This window comes from Bombus vancouverensis, chromosome 8 (assembly GCF_051014615.1).
Source record: "Bombus vancouverensis nearcticus chromosome 8, iyBomVanc1_principal, whole genome shotgun sequence".
In the NCBI taxonomy this organism is placed as follows: Eukaryota; Metazoa; Arthropoda; class Insecta; order Hymenoptera; family Apidae; genus Bombus; species Bombus vancouverensis.
In genome coordinates, this window is record NC_134918.1 from 8,793,085 (window position 1) to 8,810,103 (window position 17,019).

At 40.4% G+C, this 17,019-nt stretch overlaps 1 protein-coding gene across 8 annotated transcripts in view; it reads left to right on the forward strand.

Moving 5' to 3' along the window:
• sv (paired box protein shaven) overlaps window positions 1-17,019 on the forward strand; it is a 203,053-nt gene that overhangs the window by 41,052 nt on the left and 144,982 nt on the right. For 7 of the 8 annotated variants that reach the window (XM_076620607.1, XM_076620608.1, XM_076620609.1 and 4 more), the window contains exon 2: window positions 9,874-10,179. In XM_076620607.1, coding sequence (XP_076476722.1) covers window positions 9,978-10,179 — 202 coding nt within the window. In that variant the 5' untranslated portion in view covers window positions 9,874-9,977. The remainder of the gene's footprint in view (window positions 1-9,873; window positions 10,180-17,019) is intronic. The other variant, XM_076620611.1, reaches the window with a different exon arrangement.

Below are 17,019 nucleotides of genomic sequence, written 5' to 3' on the forward strand. Positions count from 1 at the left end.
GCGAGTTTGCGAGTCGGTCGACGAACCACAATCGCGTTCCGAGCCAAACGATCCACGAAATGATCGTTAATTCTCGTTGCACGTGCAAAGTACCTATCTTTTCAGATTGCTAATCAGATACTAAGGTGATAAGGTTGACGCTGCTGTCGAGATTCACGCGATTAATCGTGCAGTGTGCATTACAATCCTTACGAGCTTAATGTCGCCGATCGTCCCTTGAAATGTGACTTTGTATACCGGCCAATGAAATCTCATACGTTGCGTGTAATAAGCGGTGTGCTGCAGGTTTATGGCACGCGTATATCAGTGAAAGAGATAGTGAATATCTGAAAGTGATATTTGTCATGGTCTTTCAGTAGCAGAAAACCGGAATCAGAGCACAGAGCAAAGGCTAAGAAGAGTTGACTGAGAAATTCTGAAGAATTGGACGAGAGTTACAGTTGCTTTATCGAGCAGAGATACGTACGATGGTGTGATTGAAAGTTCCGTATATCGTTTGATGTGATGTTCTTTTAGGTTGGTTGTATAACAGACTCGAAAGTTTATTATTTTGAGAAGCTTGTGACAGTAGCATCTGTGTCTTTAAACAGTTTATAGTAGCTCTAATTTGATATTGCTTGGTTGTTAGAAATCTATAATGTCAGGAAGTTGTACGATATCTTTAGTTTGGTATTGAGTAGATAAAAATTGAATTGTGTGGCAGTAGATAACGTGGTTTTTCCTGATATAAGATACCGCGAATTTTACAAAGACGCATTTAAAAATGTAACTCTAAGCTTAATTTTTCCAAGAGTAGATATTACTTTAAAAGGGTTGCTATCGAGCTAAATAACAAATTAATTAAAGAATTCCATCATAAATTCTAGTTCGAAAGTGACACAGATTTGTAAAATTATCGGTAGAAGAAATTATTCCATAACGAAGGTATTACATCAAATTCCAGTGAATTCTCCTTATCAAACTCAGAATATCCCGAATAATCATCGAAGAATTCAAGCCATCTCCAAATTTCTCCTCAGATTTAAAACAATCCGTATCAATCGCCAAAAGAATAATTCAAGAAATCGACAAATTTCTGCATCCTAAAACAACTTCACCCGTAAGCAATCTACAGACTCCCTTCCCTAAAATTCAAAACACCTTCGATATAACATTACAACGTGAAACAACGCCTCTACACTGCACGCTATCTGGTCGTTGCATCGGTAGAACGAGGCACGAGATTCTCGATGGAAGTCTCGGGGGACCCGATCGTGCAAGAACGGCCGTGAACGGCACGTGCCACGGCTGGCTCATCCGGAACCGGTGATTCGCGAAACCAGGCGCGTCTTTTCCCTTTTAGCTGGTCCACCGGCTGGACAGGAAGCTGTGAAACCGGAATCGAAGCTCGAACGGTGCCACGTCGCGACAGACGACGCGAACGCACTTACATACAGTACGTATCTGTCACGTGGGCTGCCGCCTCTCTCGCCATGCTCCAGTAGGCTCGTGGATTTTTGTTCATTAACAGGACACCACGCGCCACCGGATTGTCGACCAGGTCGAGCCAGCATCGACGTACAGCGCGCGATAACAATTCCTAGGATTTACGAGTCGATTCCTGATAAACCGTGAAACTACTCGATTCGTCTACGATATATCACTTGCACGATCGATCGATGATTTATGACGTTTCCTGGTGTTAGAGTTCGAAGGTGGAGCGTGCAGTTGCAGCAGCTGTTCCAACTTCGATGGGACATCGTGCAGATTTGCAGGGATTGGCTTGCGAAGGTTAATTGATTTGGGGTGTTCAGGTGTATCGGTAGTGAAGGAGGCAGTATTCGTTAGATAATCAATTTGTGGTTCATCAATTTTGATAGATTTAGCTATTAGCATTTTAAACGTTGACAGTTTACGATATAGTTACTAATTTTCTTGCTGTGATTATTATAAGTTGTTCAAGGGTGGTAAGTATATCCAGCAACTTTAGCAGAATTTATATCTTATTAAAATGTAATGTTAGTTAAGTAGTTGCAATTATTCAAAGAAATTATTCGTCTTACACTTGTTTGTATTCTTAGAAAGGAACACAGTCTTTACGCGTTTTTGCATTTATTGTCTTTTTCCACAGTTGCGCATTGTAGGTTTTGCGCGATTAAGAGATTAGATTTAGTATGCGCCAAGGCAGTGGTAACAATTAATGGAAACTATGCTGTGATGGATATTTTATTCCAATGCAGTCACTGTAATAGTAAACATTTTCAAACAACTACTGCAATTTTAACAAAGTATAGACAAAATTCCTACCTGCCAATGGTTTTTCAAAACCTACGCATTTAATCTTAAAATTGTTACTTGACTTAAAAAGAAATATTGAACTTCTAACTAGTACGAAGACCTATAAATAAATCATGATATTGAATTGATAATATTTATGTAATTTCACGTTTTATGAGCACATCTAAGGAAATAGAATCTAAATGAAGTACCTCGTTTCATCTATTTTGTTTTTACACATTACGCAAGTCTCATAATAATCCAATCGCAATTTAACACTGTAAAGCAAGTTCCCATAAACTCGTGTAATTTAACAGTTACGTTATAACTACATAAATTCTCAAACTTTCAATCTGGAGGAACGATCGGCAGCTACAGATTCGTGTTCGGTTCACGTTGGTCACTGTACCTCGCTATTAATGTAGATATATGCGTTTGTGAATTGCTGGTGTACCTGCACCACGTGCGTCGTCGCTGTGGCCAAGTACGGGTAATGAGGCTAATGAGCAACCACAGTGATCTTTTTGTTTGATGAAAGCTCGACCGAACGCCGATGCTAATCCCTCGCACGCTCGTAGATTACGTCGACGAGCAGGCTACGCCTCGACTGAATATTCATGCGGGCCATCGAGTGTCGCGCGATCATCGTCGCCTCGATATGCCCACGACCATCGTCTCAACTAGCGAACATTGATGATAAGGACGAACGAGTTCGTGAATTCTTCGATCTTTATGAATTATTCAATTCTTCGATCGTAATTCGCTACCCCATCGTTAGTGCAAATAATCGTGGTAGACCCGTTCATCCGTCGATTAAAGCTTCATAAAGCTGCAGTTGAGAAATTATGATGTTCCTTGTGTTTCATCCGAATAATACGCGAGTTGAAATTAAAATATCTTTTGATGTACTAATTTCTTTATCCCTTCACATTACTAAAATATAGAGGTGAGATACGTATAATAACGAGAGGATTCGATTTATGCAAAAGAACCATTTCTATTAACAAAAAGAAAAGAAATGTAGTTGTTGGAAGTACATGTAACATTGTAGATATTAAAAAATATCGTTCTACAAATGTGATACTTCTTAAGCTGTTCATCTTCTACCTTCGATAATTTTCTCTAACTGCACTGATAACGAAGTTATCATTCGAAACGATTATGTGCATCACCCACATGATAAAGAGGAAGCTAATATTTTTTATTCGCCCACTCTTCGTCCAAAAATGTAACCTTCTAACTTTCAAAATCTCTCAATCGCTCCACCTTCATCCTTCCTAACGTCGAAGAGAGCCAGAGAGCGTAAAGGAAGTATCTCTCGAATTTCCAGGAGAACAGCGGCGATGATCGCGCGCTTACGTAAACAGTAAATAGTGGAAGGCGATGTTGGCAGCTTAACTAGTCAGCCACTGGATAGCCTTAGCCACCGGTAGTAGTCGTCTGAACGCTACCTTTCTTCCTGCTCATCTTTCTTCGCCGGCAGCTCGATCCTCCTTGACTGGCGGTAATGGCGGTGCTCTCGGCGCTTAACAACGCGTGACAATATGCATCAAGAAATTGCCCGAGCACCCTGAACGTTTCACAATGGATCCATACCTTGCCTGTTCGCGGTACACCAACGTAGAAGCACGTTCTGAACCGATTGCAAAGCAAAAGCTGAGGAGTCGAAAGGGAGAACTGTGGCGAGTCTCACGCGAAAACGCCTATACATTATGCAACCAGTGGAACCCATAAAAGAACGTTCGACGTTTGGGATAGAAAATGGGATTCTGGAAAGTATTCATCGCTTCTGGAACGTATCCCATGGGATTTCGAGGTTCGGTAGACTCTATATCGACGCCTGGATTATTTTCTTTTCCCTTGTACTATGGTTCGTCGGTCATGTTTATTAATTTATTCGAATCGTCCGGTGGAATCTCTGGTATTCCAGCGATGATCTATATGGCGAAGCGTTCCACGAGGATTCTGTAACTTCCGTGTTGCATTCTTTCTCACGTTAGCCAGTTCGATCGTAAAGCCGGAAATCGGGCGTCGGTTAATACGGCCATCTTTTCCTCTACCGGTCCGGCCAGGTCGATCTGTTTTTAATATTGTTCATGGTGGAATATTAAGCGCTACAGGTTCTAGTTAGTTGTTCGTATAGGTTGAATAGGCCTGGTTGGTATGTGCTGCTTCTTGTTTCTTACCGTGGAATTCGAGGGTTTATTAAGTACGCTGAATGTCCGAGGCTCTATATGAGAAATTCTTTCGCTTTACGAGGCGCTGTGAGATGAAGCTGGTTTCTAATCGATACGATCAGGTGAAATTTGTAATACGATTAAGTGTTTCGCTATCTGTAACTGCGTAAATTTTTAATTCATAATCAACTAGACTATACCGGGAATTCAATGAGAACTATTCCCTTTTATAAATACATTTCTATGGTGGCTCTATACAATACAACTCTTAAATGTATTTATTTAACCGTTTCGTTCATACAAGTAAATTTTCCGATCGTGTCTAGTAACATAAATATCATTTAACTATTTCATTCATACTATATTCTTCGTTAAATATGAGTATGCTTGTTTAACTAACAATACGTTTTCGATATTCATTCCAGCTACGAAACTCAGGAATCCTCACTTAACTATTCCATTAACCTAAACTTATCCTGTAACCTAACACAGTTCCGCGAGTAATCCTAACTTCTCTCCCTTCGTTACAAATCTCATTAGAAATGTGCAATTCTTCCCAAAAAATCGATTAACGTATACAAACTTTTACTTGGACAAACCATCTGTGAATCCAAGTTTGGAAACCTCCTACAACTTCCCTGTAAATAACAATCACACGCAAAGCTTCCTTCCTTGCGCAGACGCTATTCTTTCGTTGTTTGTTGGTTGCGGTTCTAAAATTCCAAATTCTTTCACAGAGTAACCCATCTGCGAAACCCAGTCAAGAAATGTCGTACAACCTTTTCCTAGATAGTGACCGCACGCGAAGCTTCTTGCTCTATGCAAACACGATCGGTTATTGGCATATAGCAGTCTTGATAATCTTAGCAGTCCTAGTGGAACGTAATCTTTTCACGAAAGAACCCATCTACGAAACCCAGTGCAGAAATGTTTCACAACCTTGCCTTCGATAGTGACCACACGCGAAGCTTCTTTCTCTACGCAAACTCCCTGGCAAGATTCTTCTGTCGTTGGCTGGTTGCAGTCCTATTGTAGTACGCGACCAAATTCTTTCACGGAATAACCCATTTGCGAAACGCATCCTAGAAACCTTCTACAACCTCCTTCTAGATAGTGACCGCACGCGAGGCTTCTTTTCCTACGCAAACACGATTGCCTGGTTGTTGACTCGTAGCAGTCCCGGCGAGTTCCGACAGTTAGAGGCTCGCTGTCTAAAGAGAGGGGCTAGTTAGCGAGGTGCGCGGCCGTTCGGGGCTGCCATAAACAATGGTTTTAGCGAGTGCGTACACACAGCCGGACTCCCACGGTTCTCGCAACAGGGAAAACGGGAACGTCTCCTCCAACGAACGAGCCTGGTCTTTACGCGCACTTTGCCCGTCCGACGTTCACCCACTTTGGCTTTAGTTAAGGCCGTTTCTGACCGTGGAGACTTCCTCTCTCTCTTTCCCTCTCAACGATCGTCTGGGCTTTTACCCGACGTTTACTCGGCGTTCTAGCTACATTCCAGCGTCCATTAGGCGACCAGCACGAGCCCCCCTTGTTCGAAACCACGCCGCGGACCAGAAGGTTATCCCGATTGCCTACCAGCTAAACAATCATCCTTCCCCTCTCACCCGTCCTCATTTCCGATAAGTTCCTGCCTTTTTTGCTTACCCCCGGTGCAAACGTTGCAGTTTCTTTGCCCAACGGCGGGAAGCCCTGTCGTTCCGACGTTAGCCGTCCGATAGTTTTTTCGGCGCGGAAACGACGAGATGATCGTCGGTTTTCTCAGGTTTAGACAGCCACAGGACTAGGCGAGTTTCTCTAGTTACCTGAGATTCGAATAGGTGTTGGGTGCGCTCTCTCTTGTCGCTATTTCGAGTGGGATTTGAATGGGATTGGATTTGATACGAATTTGTTCACACATTGTTCATAATATCTATATGTTTGTGATGTTATATGTTGTTAAAGATTTGTGATTCTATTTAGAGTATTTAAACTTAGGGTTTTTTAAAGGAATTTCAGGTTTCTCTTTATGAGGAATTCTGTATCAAACAGGACAAAGTCTTCGCGGATAATTTATTTATAGGATACTTTAAATATCACTTTAAACATTTCAAATATCAAGATGCAGATGTTGATCATTAAAAATAAAATATTAATCGAGATATTAATTAAAACTACATCTGTCGTGGGATACGAAGAAGTATTCCAATTTTTAACCAATCCTTTGCGATTTGAAAAGCTTTTTGGAACTAAAAATTCCGCTTGAAAAAAGGGGGGATTATAAACATTTATGAACGTGCCTTCTCATTCTTATCACGTTCAGCGATCTTCCTTTCTCCATTCTTTATCGTTGAAAACAAAATTAAATAGAAATTTCCACCTTACAAGTGTCCGTAACAGTTCAATATTCGATTGTTCAATTACAAATAAAAAACAAACGACGAGAGTTTGATACTTCAAACGATTCTCAGATCTTACTCCCACGCACAAAAAGAATCACGGATACCTTACGAAAATTGCGGAACACGGGTGCTGTTTGGAATTTCACGGATGACCGGCGAACAACCAATGACAATTGGCTAGTCCAACGTAGCCAGCTCGGGAAGATTTTACGCGATTCTTCGGAGCAATTCTAACCGCGGGAACGAGAGATATTCTCGTCTTTATAGCTACTGATTCTACCGTACGTTTATTAATACGCCGCCAGAGTATCGCTGCCCCGAGAATCCTCGAGTTCCACGAATCGGTTCTAAAGCAAATAAGGGAATTATTTTCTGTTATAAGCGGATACTTCTCTGTTTACCACGTAACTTGACTCTGACGAAGTTTTAGAATAGTATTTGCAATGGCCTAGAAAAGTAGAGTAAATAAACGCCGCCTTTCACTGTTGTATCGTCGGAACACCAACGCGATTACGATAATCTAGCTGGACAATGAAAATGATCTAGAACACCATTGAAATGAAAAGTACATTCTACTTGTTTTAACGTAATGACGACTTCTTTTTGATTGACTCGATCGCGTTCTTGGATGTCATTTGAGAAATACAAAGACAAAATTCTACAAGAAACAAAGTCTTCGATTGAAGATACAATTTGTAAAACTTGACAAATGTATAAAAATATAAATCTGCGCAAACATCCGTAGTCTTGTGACTCTATGGAAGATACGGCGATTCGAAATTTTCCCTTGACAAATATCTGTGATGATTAGTCGTCACCGATAGAATACGAGTACTGTCTATAACCAATCTCCCATAAACTTTCCTTTTCTTCGAACGCTAGAAACGTAGTTACAATTAAAGAACGTCTAGAGGAATAAAAATGTTCATAGTGAATTCAACGCCCGCAAACACGAACGAAACGAAACATTCGATCGATAGTCTAAAAACTAAAATTCCATAAAATTTCCATTCCCTGGAATATTAAAAACCTCATCGCGAACGAGTAGTAACGTTTAACGAAAAATCGGATTTCGTTGGCCAATCGAATGGCCACCAACGAACCAAAAATTCAATTTACACCCTGAAACAATCGAATCATCTCAACTTCCTCCGAGCACGGAGGTCGCAAGAAAAGCAATTCTACCACGGTGGAACCGAAATACGGAGCGGCTAAGCGTCCACTGCTTGGCATCTAGGTCGGCGATCCGTCCAGAGTATCGGCCGAAACGGACACCTCCATTCATCCTTTCATTCATCCGGGGAATCAGCGGTGGCTTAAGCCCTCGCAGGCGGCGGCCTTCTCGGGCCCGTAATAAGCAAAAAAGCAGAGGCCTGCCGGGCCATTACGCGGAGAAGAGCGAGGAAATCGTCGACCGCGGGCGTAAAAAGCGTGGCAAAGGCGATTCGAGCGCGGCTCGACCGCCGCCGCTTCATTTTTCTGCCACTCTCCTCTCCCTCTCTGCAACGCCCGCGACGATGCTAGACACGGCCCGCCATTGTCTACGGTATTCTTGCGCGGGAAAAGACGCGAGAACTACCTTCGGATCGAAACTGTGTTACCATTTTCTTGAAAGGAGGGCGGCGGGGGGGAGCTCCGTGCACCTGTGGCGCGACTAACCGACACGGCGGAAAGAAAACGCGGTAGGGAGTTGATTTTTCATGGGGAAGAAGCTTCTTGCGCTCGCGTTCGAGAAGTCTTTGTTCGTCGGGAATTTGTTTTGTTGCTCGTCATTTGAATGGCTGAACGGACGAGGCATGTTGGTTGAGCAGCTAAAACATGGATCGATGAAGATCCTATCGGAGGTTTCCGAGAGCTAACTTAAGGTTTCGAATTTTTTGAATAGCACGTTGTGTCCGTTTTGCATCCTCTCCGTAGTATCGTTTATGTATTTGTTTAACTTCTGCTATTGCTCTACGTATATTGTATTTACACGAGGATTTTTGAAGTTACGTAATTTGTTAATTACTTTATGCGTATGATTACTTTGAAACTTTGCAATGTATTTATGTAAGGGAAATTGTATTCAAGGATTATAAGGAAATATGACAAAGAGGACATAATTGGAAACAATAAAACGATATGGTTGTAAATTATTTCGAGCAACATCCTGCCTCTGATAATGAAATTAATAACTGATTTATAGCATTAAAGGGAATATTCGTAGATTTCTTAATGATTATTGCACTGATAATTTGTGAATATCGAAAGTAAAGTTTAAAAATGCGCAATGAAACGGTGACTACGCAGTATTATAAAAGGATCGAGTGACCATATGGAGTCACAGAGATGGCAAAAATCGCAAGAATAATAAATATTAATAGAAGAACTCACCAGTGTAGAAAACTACCCGTCATCGTGACGTTGGATGTTCTTCCAAGGTCGTAGCGTCAGCATCCACTCCCATATCTTCTTTGGAACACACCACTGAATCAAAAATTACTTAATCAGAATCGCGCAGTTAACATTTACAGACACGAAGCTTCGAGTACGCGAGCTCGAACGTGACTGCCCTTGTCGTTCGAAAATTTTTGGGGTGGGGCAGGCACACTACGCAGAAGGATATCGAAGGTTGTGTTTACGTGTTTCAAAATTCAAAATACAGGTATATTATGTTTCGAATGTGTATGTTGTTGATTCACAACTCCCCGTGCGCAGCAACTCAAAAGAAAAAAAAGTCGCTTCCTTACTCTATTAAACGCACATTATTTCCGAAATTATCGAGTTAAAAATCTTTTACTACATAATATTCTTAATAAAAATTCATTTTGACCATGCAATTTATTAATTCTCTATTTTCGTCGTATACTAACTTAAAAAAATAATTCTTTATATAGTTAATAAACGCTATTTATTATTTAACTTACTTTGCGTGTTTAAAATTTTCAATTAAAAATGGATTAGATTATAAATTTGATTAAATATAATATTTTTGTAATTCCCCTTTCATTAATTAATTCTGTTTTGTACAAATGGAAAAAGTTTAACGTAATTGGATGTTGAATATGTTCTAGAAGGAGACGAGGGGTTGAACAGACGCCTCGTCCAAATCGACGGGGTGTTGTCCGAGGCGGAGGAGGGTGGCGGAAGACGAGGGTCGGAAGGAGGGTGGCGTGCTATGATCAGCATGGAGCTTCCGGCACATACGACGCAGCATGGTGCTCTTCACCTGGGGGTCGGGGTCGGGGTCAACCCAGGTGACCCAGCCGGAAGTGCTCTGACCGCCATTCATCCGCATCCTCAGGATCCCCTGGCCCTCCACCACCATAATCACGGAGCTGCAACACCCGGAGGTATGCACGAGGACTCCAAGAAAAAACGTATGTTTCTTCTTTCGAATCCATGTCCCCCATTTTTTATTTACTATAAGAATAACGTAGGAAAGTGTTCAACTTGATTTCAAACTCGAAAACATTATCTTAAAAATATTCAATCTTTTCTTCATAGAATGTTACTATTAGATAAAGACACTTTCCTGCGATTCTAGTTTTAATTAATTGTAAGTATATTCAATTATTTTCTGCGTCAAATATTTTTTTTATTATAAATCATTTTTATTATATATATTATAATTGTTTTTATAGAATTCACGAAACGGAATTTCATAAGACGAAGACAATTTCTTGCGATTTTACTTCTCATTAATTTTAAATATACTTTAATATGGCTCATGAATCTGTCACATTTTTTGGGGCTCTGATAGAACTTGTAGGAATAAATTTCTTCTCGTTGAGCATTAGTCCTTCAATGAAATCGATATAGATGAGTTCATGACAATTTTATTCGTCGATTAGCGGGACAAACGAGTTTCGGTACGACGTGCAAGTCGCCAGGTTAATGTTTCATCACGGTAATTGGTCTTCTTCTTGTCCGCGTTGTCGAGTCGACGTCCACCCTATAAAAACGAGCCACGGGTGATGCCGACACTTGTATACTGGTTCTTCGCCTGCCTCTGTGTATCAACACACTTCTGGACATTCCTCACATTCCTTTCCCTACAACTTGTTCTTTCTTCTACTACGTTGCAATCTAAATTTCTTCTGCTCTTTGCCACAACTTCCACTATTTTATCCAAGCATTTTTCCATACGCAGGTAAATTCATATTTAAGATCGACTTAAACGTTCGGTATACATGTACGTATATGCACCTTCCTCTAACTTGAATCTCATAAATACGAGGATAACTTTATCGTAGAAATTTGTGTTTTTATAACGAAGGCGTACAATTTCATTTTGTAATACGGTTTTCCCAATCCTATTGCATTTTATCCTTCGATGTTCCAACGGTTTCGCGTAAGGGGAAATCTATTTCTCGAACTTATCAACTTCTTTCAAAATAGCTACCCTATTGAGAAACTTTCGAAATTTGAGAACGCATGGGCGCTATAATTAAAAATCGTGCAAAAGCCGTGTCTTATTGTTTGAAAGGAGTAGGATTGTTCTTGTTACAGCGAAAACAACGAGACTGAATATGAATACTTATGAATAAAATAACGTCAAATCGTGTAACTTTTAGGATCATAAAATAAGCAAAAAGCATCATTCGACATTGGAAATATGATAAGAAAATTTGATAGATAGATATTATCGCCCAATTAAAATTTCTTCAGAATATTATACAACAAATAAAAAGTCACGGTGAGATTTAAGATCTCTGTTCGGCAAAGCTCTGTAATCATCCCGGAGAACTCGTAATTTTGGGCTAACAAATGTTTCTGACGTTCACGTAAAAGACGATAAAGAGACAATAAAAACTTCATTCGATGCTGTGTGATCATGTACGATAAGAAGCAAACAGCAACATAGTATGTAAGAAACGTCATACAATAATTCGCGGGCACGGGTCAACAGCGCTATTCGATCGAATAGGCACTTTCAAGCTTTTTACTTTCGATCGCGACGTAGCGACAGCTAATAACGCGGTCATATTTTTCGCTTGATTCCAAGTCAATAGGAATGTTGTAGCAGGCAAAAAGCTGGGGGCACGTGCTTCGCGGAAAGCCACGATAAATCTTCGTCCACGTTGCTCTTCCAGCACGATCTTTCGCGATGACGGTGCACCGTGTTCGCTGAGTCAACTTGGAATTCAGGAATACGTTCGATCGTGTGCCGCGGGAATAACTCTTTCCCCGCAGAAAATCGACCTTGTTCCCAGTTTACGTGGACGAGTCTCTGTGCACGGCGCTCTCCGAGCGGTATAAGAGGAGGAGATTTTACGATCGACGTTATACGTCTTCGTGGAAGACGAATGGATCCACTTTCGGACGCGATTTATTTGTCAATTAGCCCGATACCAGAGATGATTTACGGCGCAATTGTCCCGCTCGATAGAGGCTGATCGTCTGTCGAGGAAAATTGCCGCGTTCAGGTTTATGGATTTATTAATTTCGCGACTGGCAAAGGGACGGTTTTGATACGCGTTTTTTTTTCTCATCCTGATGAGATTTAAGTTTTCCGTTCGGCGAAGCCCTGTAATCTTCCCGGTAGGACTCGTAATTTTCGGCTAACAAATGTTTCTGTTCTCATTCGTGCTAAATCTATGTAAAATTCACGGAGACTTCGCGCGTCCTCGCCAGTTTCTTTACGATTAGTCGCTGGGAACTTGTGTCGATGGATTATCTGAATCGATAAGTAGAGAAACGTGACAATTATTTATACAGGTACAATACTAACGTTCAATTCTTAAAACACGGAAGACTTGTTCTGTAAGCGTATTTATCGACACGTCATATATAACAGCAAATTATTTCAGAGGTGGAAAGTATCGATATAATTTCTAAATGGCTCATGTACAATTACCAATTCGAAACTCTCTTTCATTCGCTCTACAAATCATCGAATCCTAGAAACAGTCTCCCAATAATTACAAACAATATGTATAAAAATGTATATATTAAATAAATTTCCTTCTTAAAAGATTCAATCTCCTGTAACAAAATTCAATTTTTCAACGTAATCGTATGTAGTCATCATTAATGGCTACATTTTTGGCTGATAGAGAGGAAAAGTGGAAATTTTCCACAAACTAAATTTGGAATAAATCTCCTCAAGATATCTAATCTCCTTTTCCTCGTCCATCGTCATTTACAATTATAGCAAAAGATTTGTCGTTTTCTCGAGCAGAAACAGTGATTCCTCTAAAATCTCTTCATTAAACCGTAATGACACGCTGCTACGTAAAGGAGCCTGTTATCCGGGGTTGCTTATCCCCGCATCGATATCGACTTAATTGAATCTTATCCTCGCGGGACATCGAGCCCGGGCGATACGTGCCGATCCTTCATCAAAGACCGCCAGAACAAGAGCCGCGTGAAAGGCCTCCTTGTTCCGAACGGAACAATCGAGTTAGCTGAAGTTGCTCCGAGTTCCACGGCAACGATCTTTTCGAGCACACGTATACGTATACACGGTGTGCTTGTCGCGTCTGGTTCACCTACTTCGCCATGAAAAATTCGTTCGATAACGCGTGACTCATGGGAATAGTCATTGAGAAGCTGTCTCGCAGCTGTTGGTAATTCGGACGAGTAAAATGGGATCATTGATTCTTGTGAATGGTCATATACATATCCTTCTTTGTTCTTTAACATTTAGTTTGTTTTTTGGATACGTTGCCAACACTTAAGCAATTCCATTAATGGCAGACAGCATGTTGGATTACCTTCACCTACATTTGCTGTTTTATTATTGCTATTTCTTATTCTTATTAGTTTGTCCTGTTACGATTTTCCTTGTATTTCGTTTTCAAACGTTTTTAATTTATGAAATAGACTCTCTATATTAAATATGACGCGATAAAGTACTACGTACTGTTGGCTCTTCCACATTTTCTTCCTAGCCGAATCGACGTGTAACCATGAAATACCTCTAATTACCATTCTATTATCCATCCTCTATGATTGTCATCCTTCCAAGAATTCTCGACAAATATTTTCAGGCATAAAAAGTCTAGGCGAATTATTCTAGTGATTAATGAATCAGTCAAAGTTATTATTTCCACTGACAAGTAGTATTATCCTCAATTATTTACTTAAAAGCAAATATTGTTATTTGTTTAAAATAAATTACACGCGCTCCTTTAAGAAATCAAATGGCTATTTCTAACACATAAAAAGAGAACTATCTACTATCAAGTAGAACGTAAAGCCTGTATCACAAACATCAAATGAAAAATTACACGAAAAGATACCCGGTACAAATCTCCGGAAGATCGTATTATTATAAATCTATAAAATTACCACGAAAAATCACGAATACTTTCAACCACTTTGATAGTTCCAATTTCACCGAACATATCGAAAAATAATATCGATCCGTATTTGTTTCTATCGTTAACGACGAAATATCGACGAGCTAGTGGATCTCTGATGTAAAATGACGAATTCGACGAAACCACCCTGTATAGACGCGCAAATGCGCTCACAAAGAGCACGGTGAAGCAGTAGTTCTCCGGAACCAGCCGTCGCTTGGTGGACTCTCGTCGTGGTCGAGTCGCGTACACGTATATAGTCGTTCCGGACGCTGAAGAGAGTGGCGCTGGTTAAGGAAGATGAAAGGCTGCCGCCGTGGCAGCAGCCGCTAACGCGGCATGGCCCGTGGTGAACGGCCCCGTACGGGGGAGGGAACGGAGGAAAAGAGGCATCCAGGAGGGGTCGTTAAATCTAATGATATCAAGTATTTGACAGAGAGGGCCGGGATCAGTTCGGAGACCACACGCGCGTGTGGCACTCGCGAGTCTACTCGCCATCAACTTTGTTCCTATTTCACAATCATCGTTTACGTGTTCTTTTCTTGCGCTGATATAATTGTCGCGTTGATAAGGCATTCGAGCGTTTGGACTATTATTCTTCTTGTTGATCGTGAGAGAGCTTATTTAGGGCTTTGAGAAAAAGATTTCAGAAAGATTTCTATTTCTAGGGATTCGTCAAGATTCGTGATTCTATTGGAGTATGTTAATTTGGAGATGTCTTTGGAACGACGATTTCATCTTATCTTTTTCTTTTAGAATTGTAATTGTCACCTCGACATTCTTGTTGGTTACAGGCAAACATAACTTCGCTGCTATTCCACATTTCATGTATTCAAGCGTGAACAGCATGATTCATTAACGTAATTTTTTTACATATACCGTTTCTCATTTCATCGATGTAATAGTACCAGTCGCAATTACTTTGTTGAAACAGAAGATTTACATAGACGGTAGGAAATAAAATGGTTAAATGAATTTTAATAACGTCTAAGCTGTAACATCAGTTGCTCTGGATGTTGTAACGGTGTGATCGATCGCTTATGTGTTTAAACGACAATAATCGCCGCTCGTGATCCGTTCTCATCAGCCAATCGATTTATCAGGCAATCGTATCGCGGCTGATACTAATTGCATTCGCTGACGTTAACGTTAATCAAAGCTCGAAAACATTGTTGATGCAATTCTAAATATTTGTCGTCTCACGCTGAGCGACGTCTCAGCTATTCGAATTAAATTGATCATGCGGGACCACCTCGGGCCATTGTACCTATATCTCGATCGTCGGAGATCGATATCGTTCGTCTTTGCGGCCAATGATGAGCGCCACGTTGGAAGATCGTCTCGATACTGACGGACAAAGACCATAATTCAATGTCTCGATCGGGAATCCACCGATTTCCTTATTTTATCTATTCCTTCTCACAATTTCTATGACGAAATTAATAATTCGATTACACGAAAGTTCATTTTCATTCGTTAGAGTCAGCAGAGTGAACTAGTCTATTTATTTTTCGTAGATATTGTAGCGTCTTGAAGAATTCCTTCAAATTATCCTTTAAATTATTTAAACCAAGTGGTATCGTTCCTCTTAGTGAATTAGAAAATAACGTTCTTCTTTCAGGAAAAGGAAAAAAGCTCGTATATATCTAAACCAAGTATATCACTTGATTTATTGAATTAAGAAGTATATTAAAAAGTTAATAAATTATAATTAAATAAGTCTAATGAAATAAAATAGTTATCGATAAATTAATATTAATGTTTCTTGCACAAAAAGAGAAAGACGAAACTCTGAACTATCAACCACGAGTATATCGCTCCACTTAGGCATCTACTCGATTAAAAGATAATATATGTGTAATAGTTTAGACTTGCTTAAAACGGCAGAATCGAAAGGTAGAAAGAAAGGTACAGGTAGAATTTTCCATCTGTGCATTTCCCCTGCAAGCAATTAGTATCGATAGGGGCAGCATACTCGAAGTACATCCTTAACGAGCGGACACCGCGCTTAATTAGTCGTGCGCGGAAAAATCGTGGCTCGCCGCGGAGCATAAATTGGGTTCCCGTACCTCACCGTGAATTTTTCGTTCGTTTCACGATTCTCTCGCGTCGACCACCGCCGCGACAATGTTTTAATTGCGAATCGACCGGCCGCAGCACCGATCCGACTTCGATTATCTCTAATGGCTTTGCGGTTATCTAGTTGCATTAATTTGTAATTAATACCAGAGCGTAGGTACGCGGTGACCACCGCATGGAATTATATACTTTAAGGACGAGATCCTATCGCCTTGTCCGCGACTTTGTAATCTATCCATCGACCATGCGTTCGTGGTTGCAAAATTGTCATTACCTGACGATTCGATTATGAATTCGAGAGAGAAATTTTTATGGCGATTAATACGTGGTTAATATGTAACGGAGGAGAAACTGAAAAGTGACACTTTTGTGATTTGTTTCCTTTAAATTTTGGTCGTATGGAAGTTGTAATCATTTGGTGATTTTGTTATGGATTCGTAGCGGCACATGTATCAGAGGACGATGCGAATCGAGAGCGACTCATGTTGTTGTTTTGCCTCGAGACATTGTCACCGCCTTGAAACACGAAACGTAACGATAAATAAACTCTGGGTAAACCGTCGATCAAAGACGAATTCGAATTTTCCGACTCTCCCCCGACCGGTATAAATAAGCGGACGCGATCGCGAGCGAATTAGTTATTAACGGTTTCACGAGTTATCTGCGAGCGATCATGTCTTTGCCTTATTCCAAATATATTTGACGGGCAACAGCAATTTTTCGCTTCCATTTTATTAATCCTTTACGCCATCCACCAGAAATTTAAGAGAGAGATCTCTATGGTATATATTTATTTAGTTAAAATACAGGAAATGTGTAATGGTTGCTCTTTTA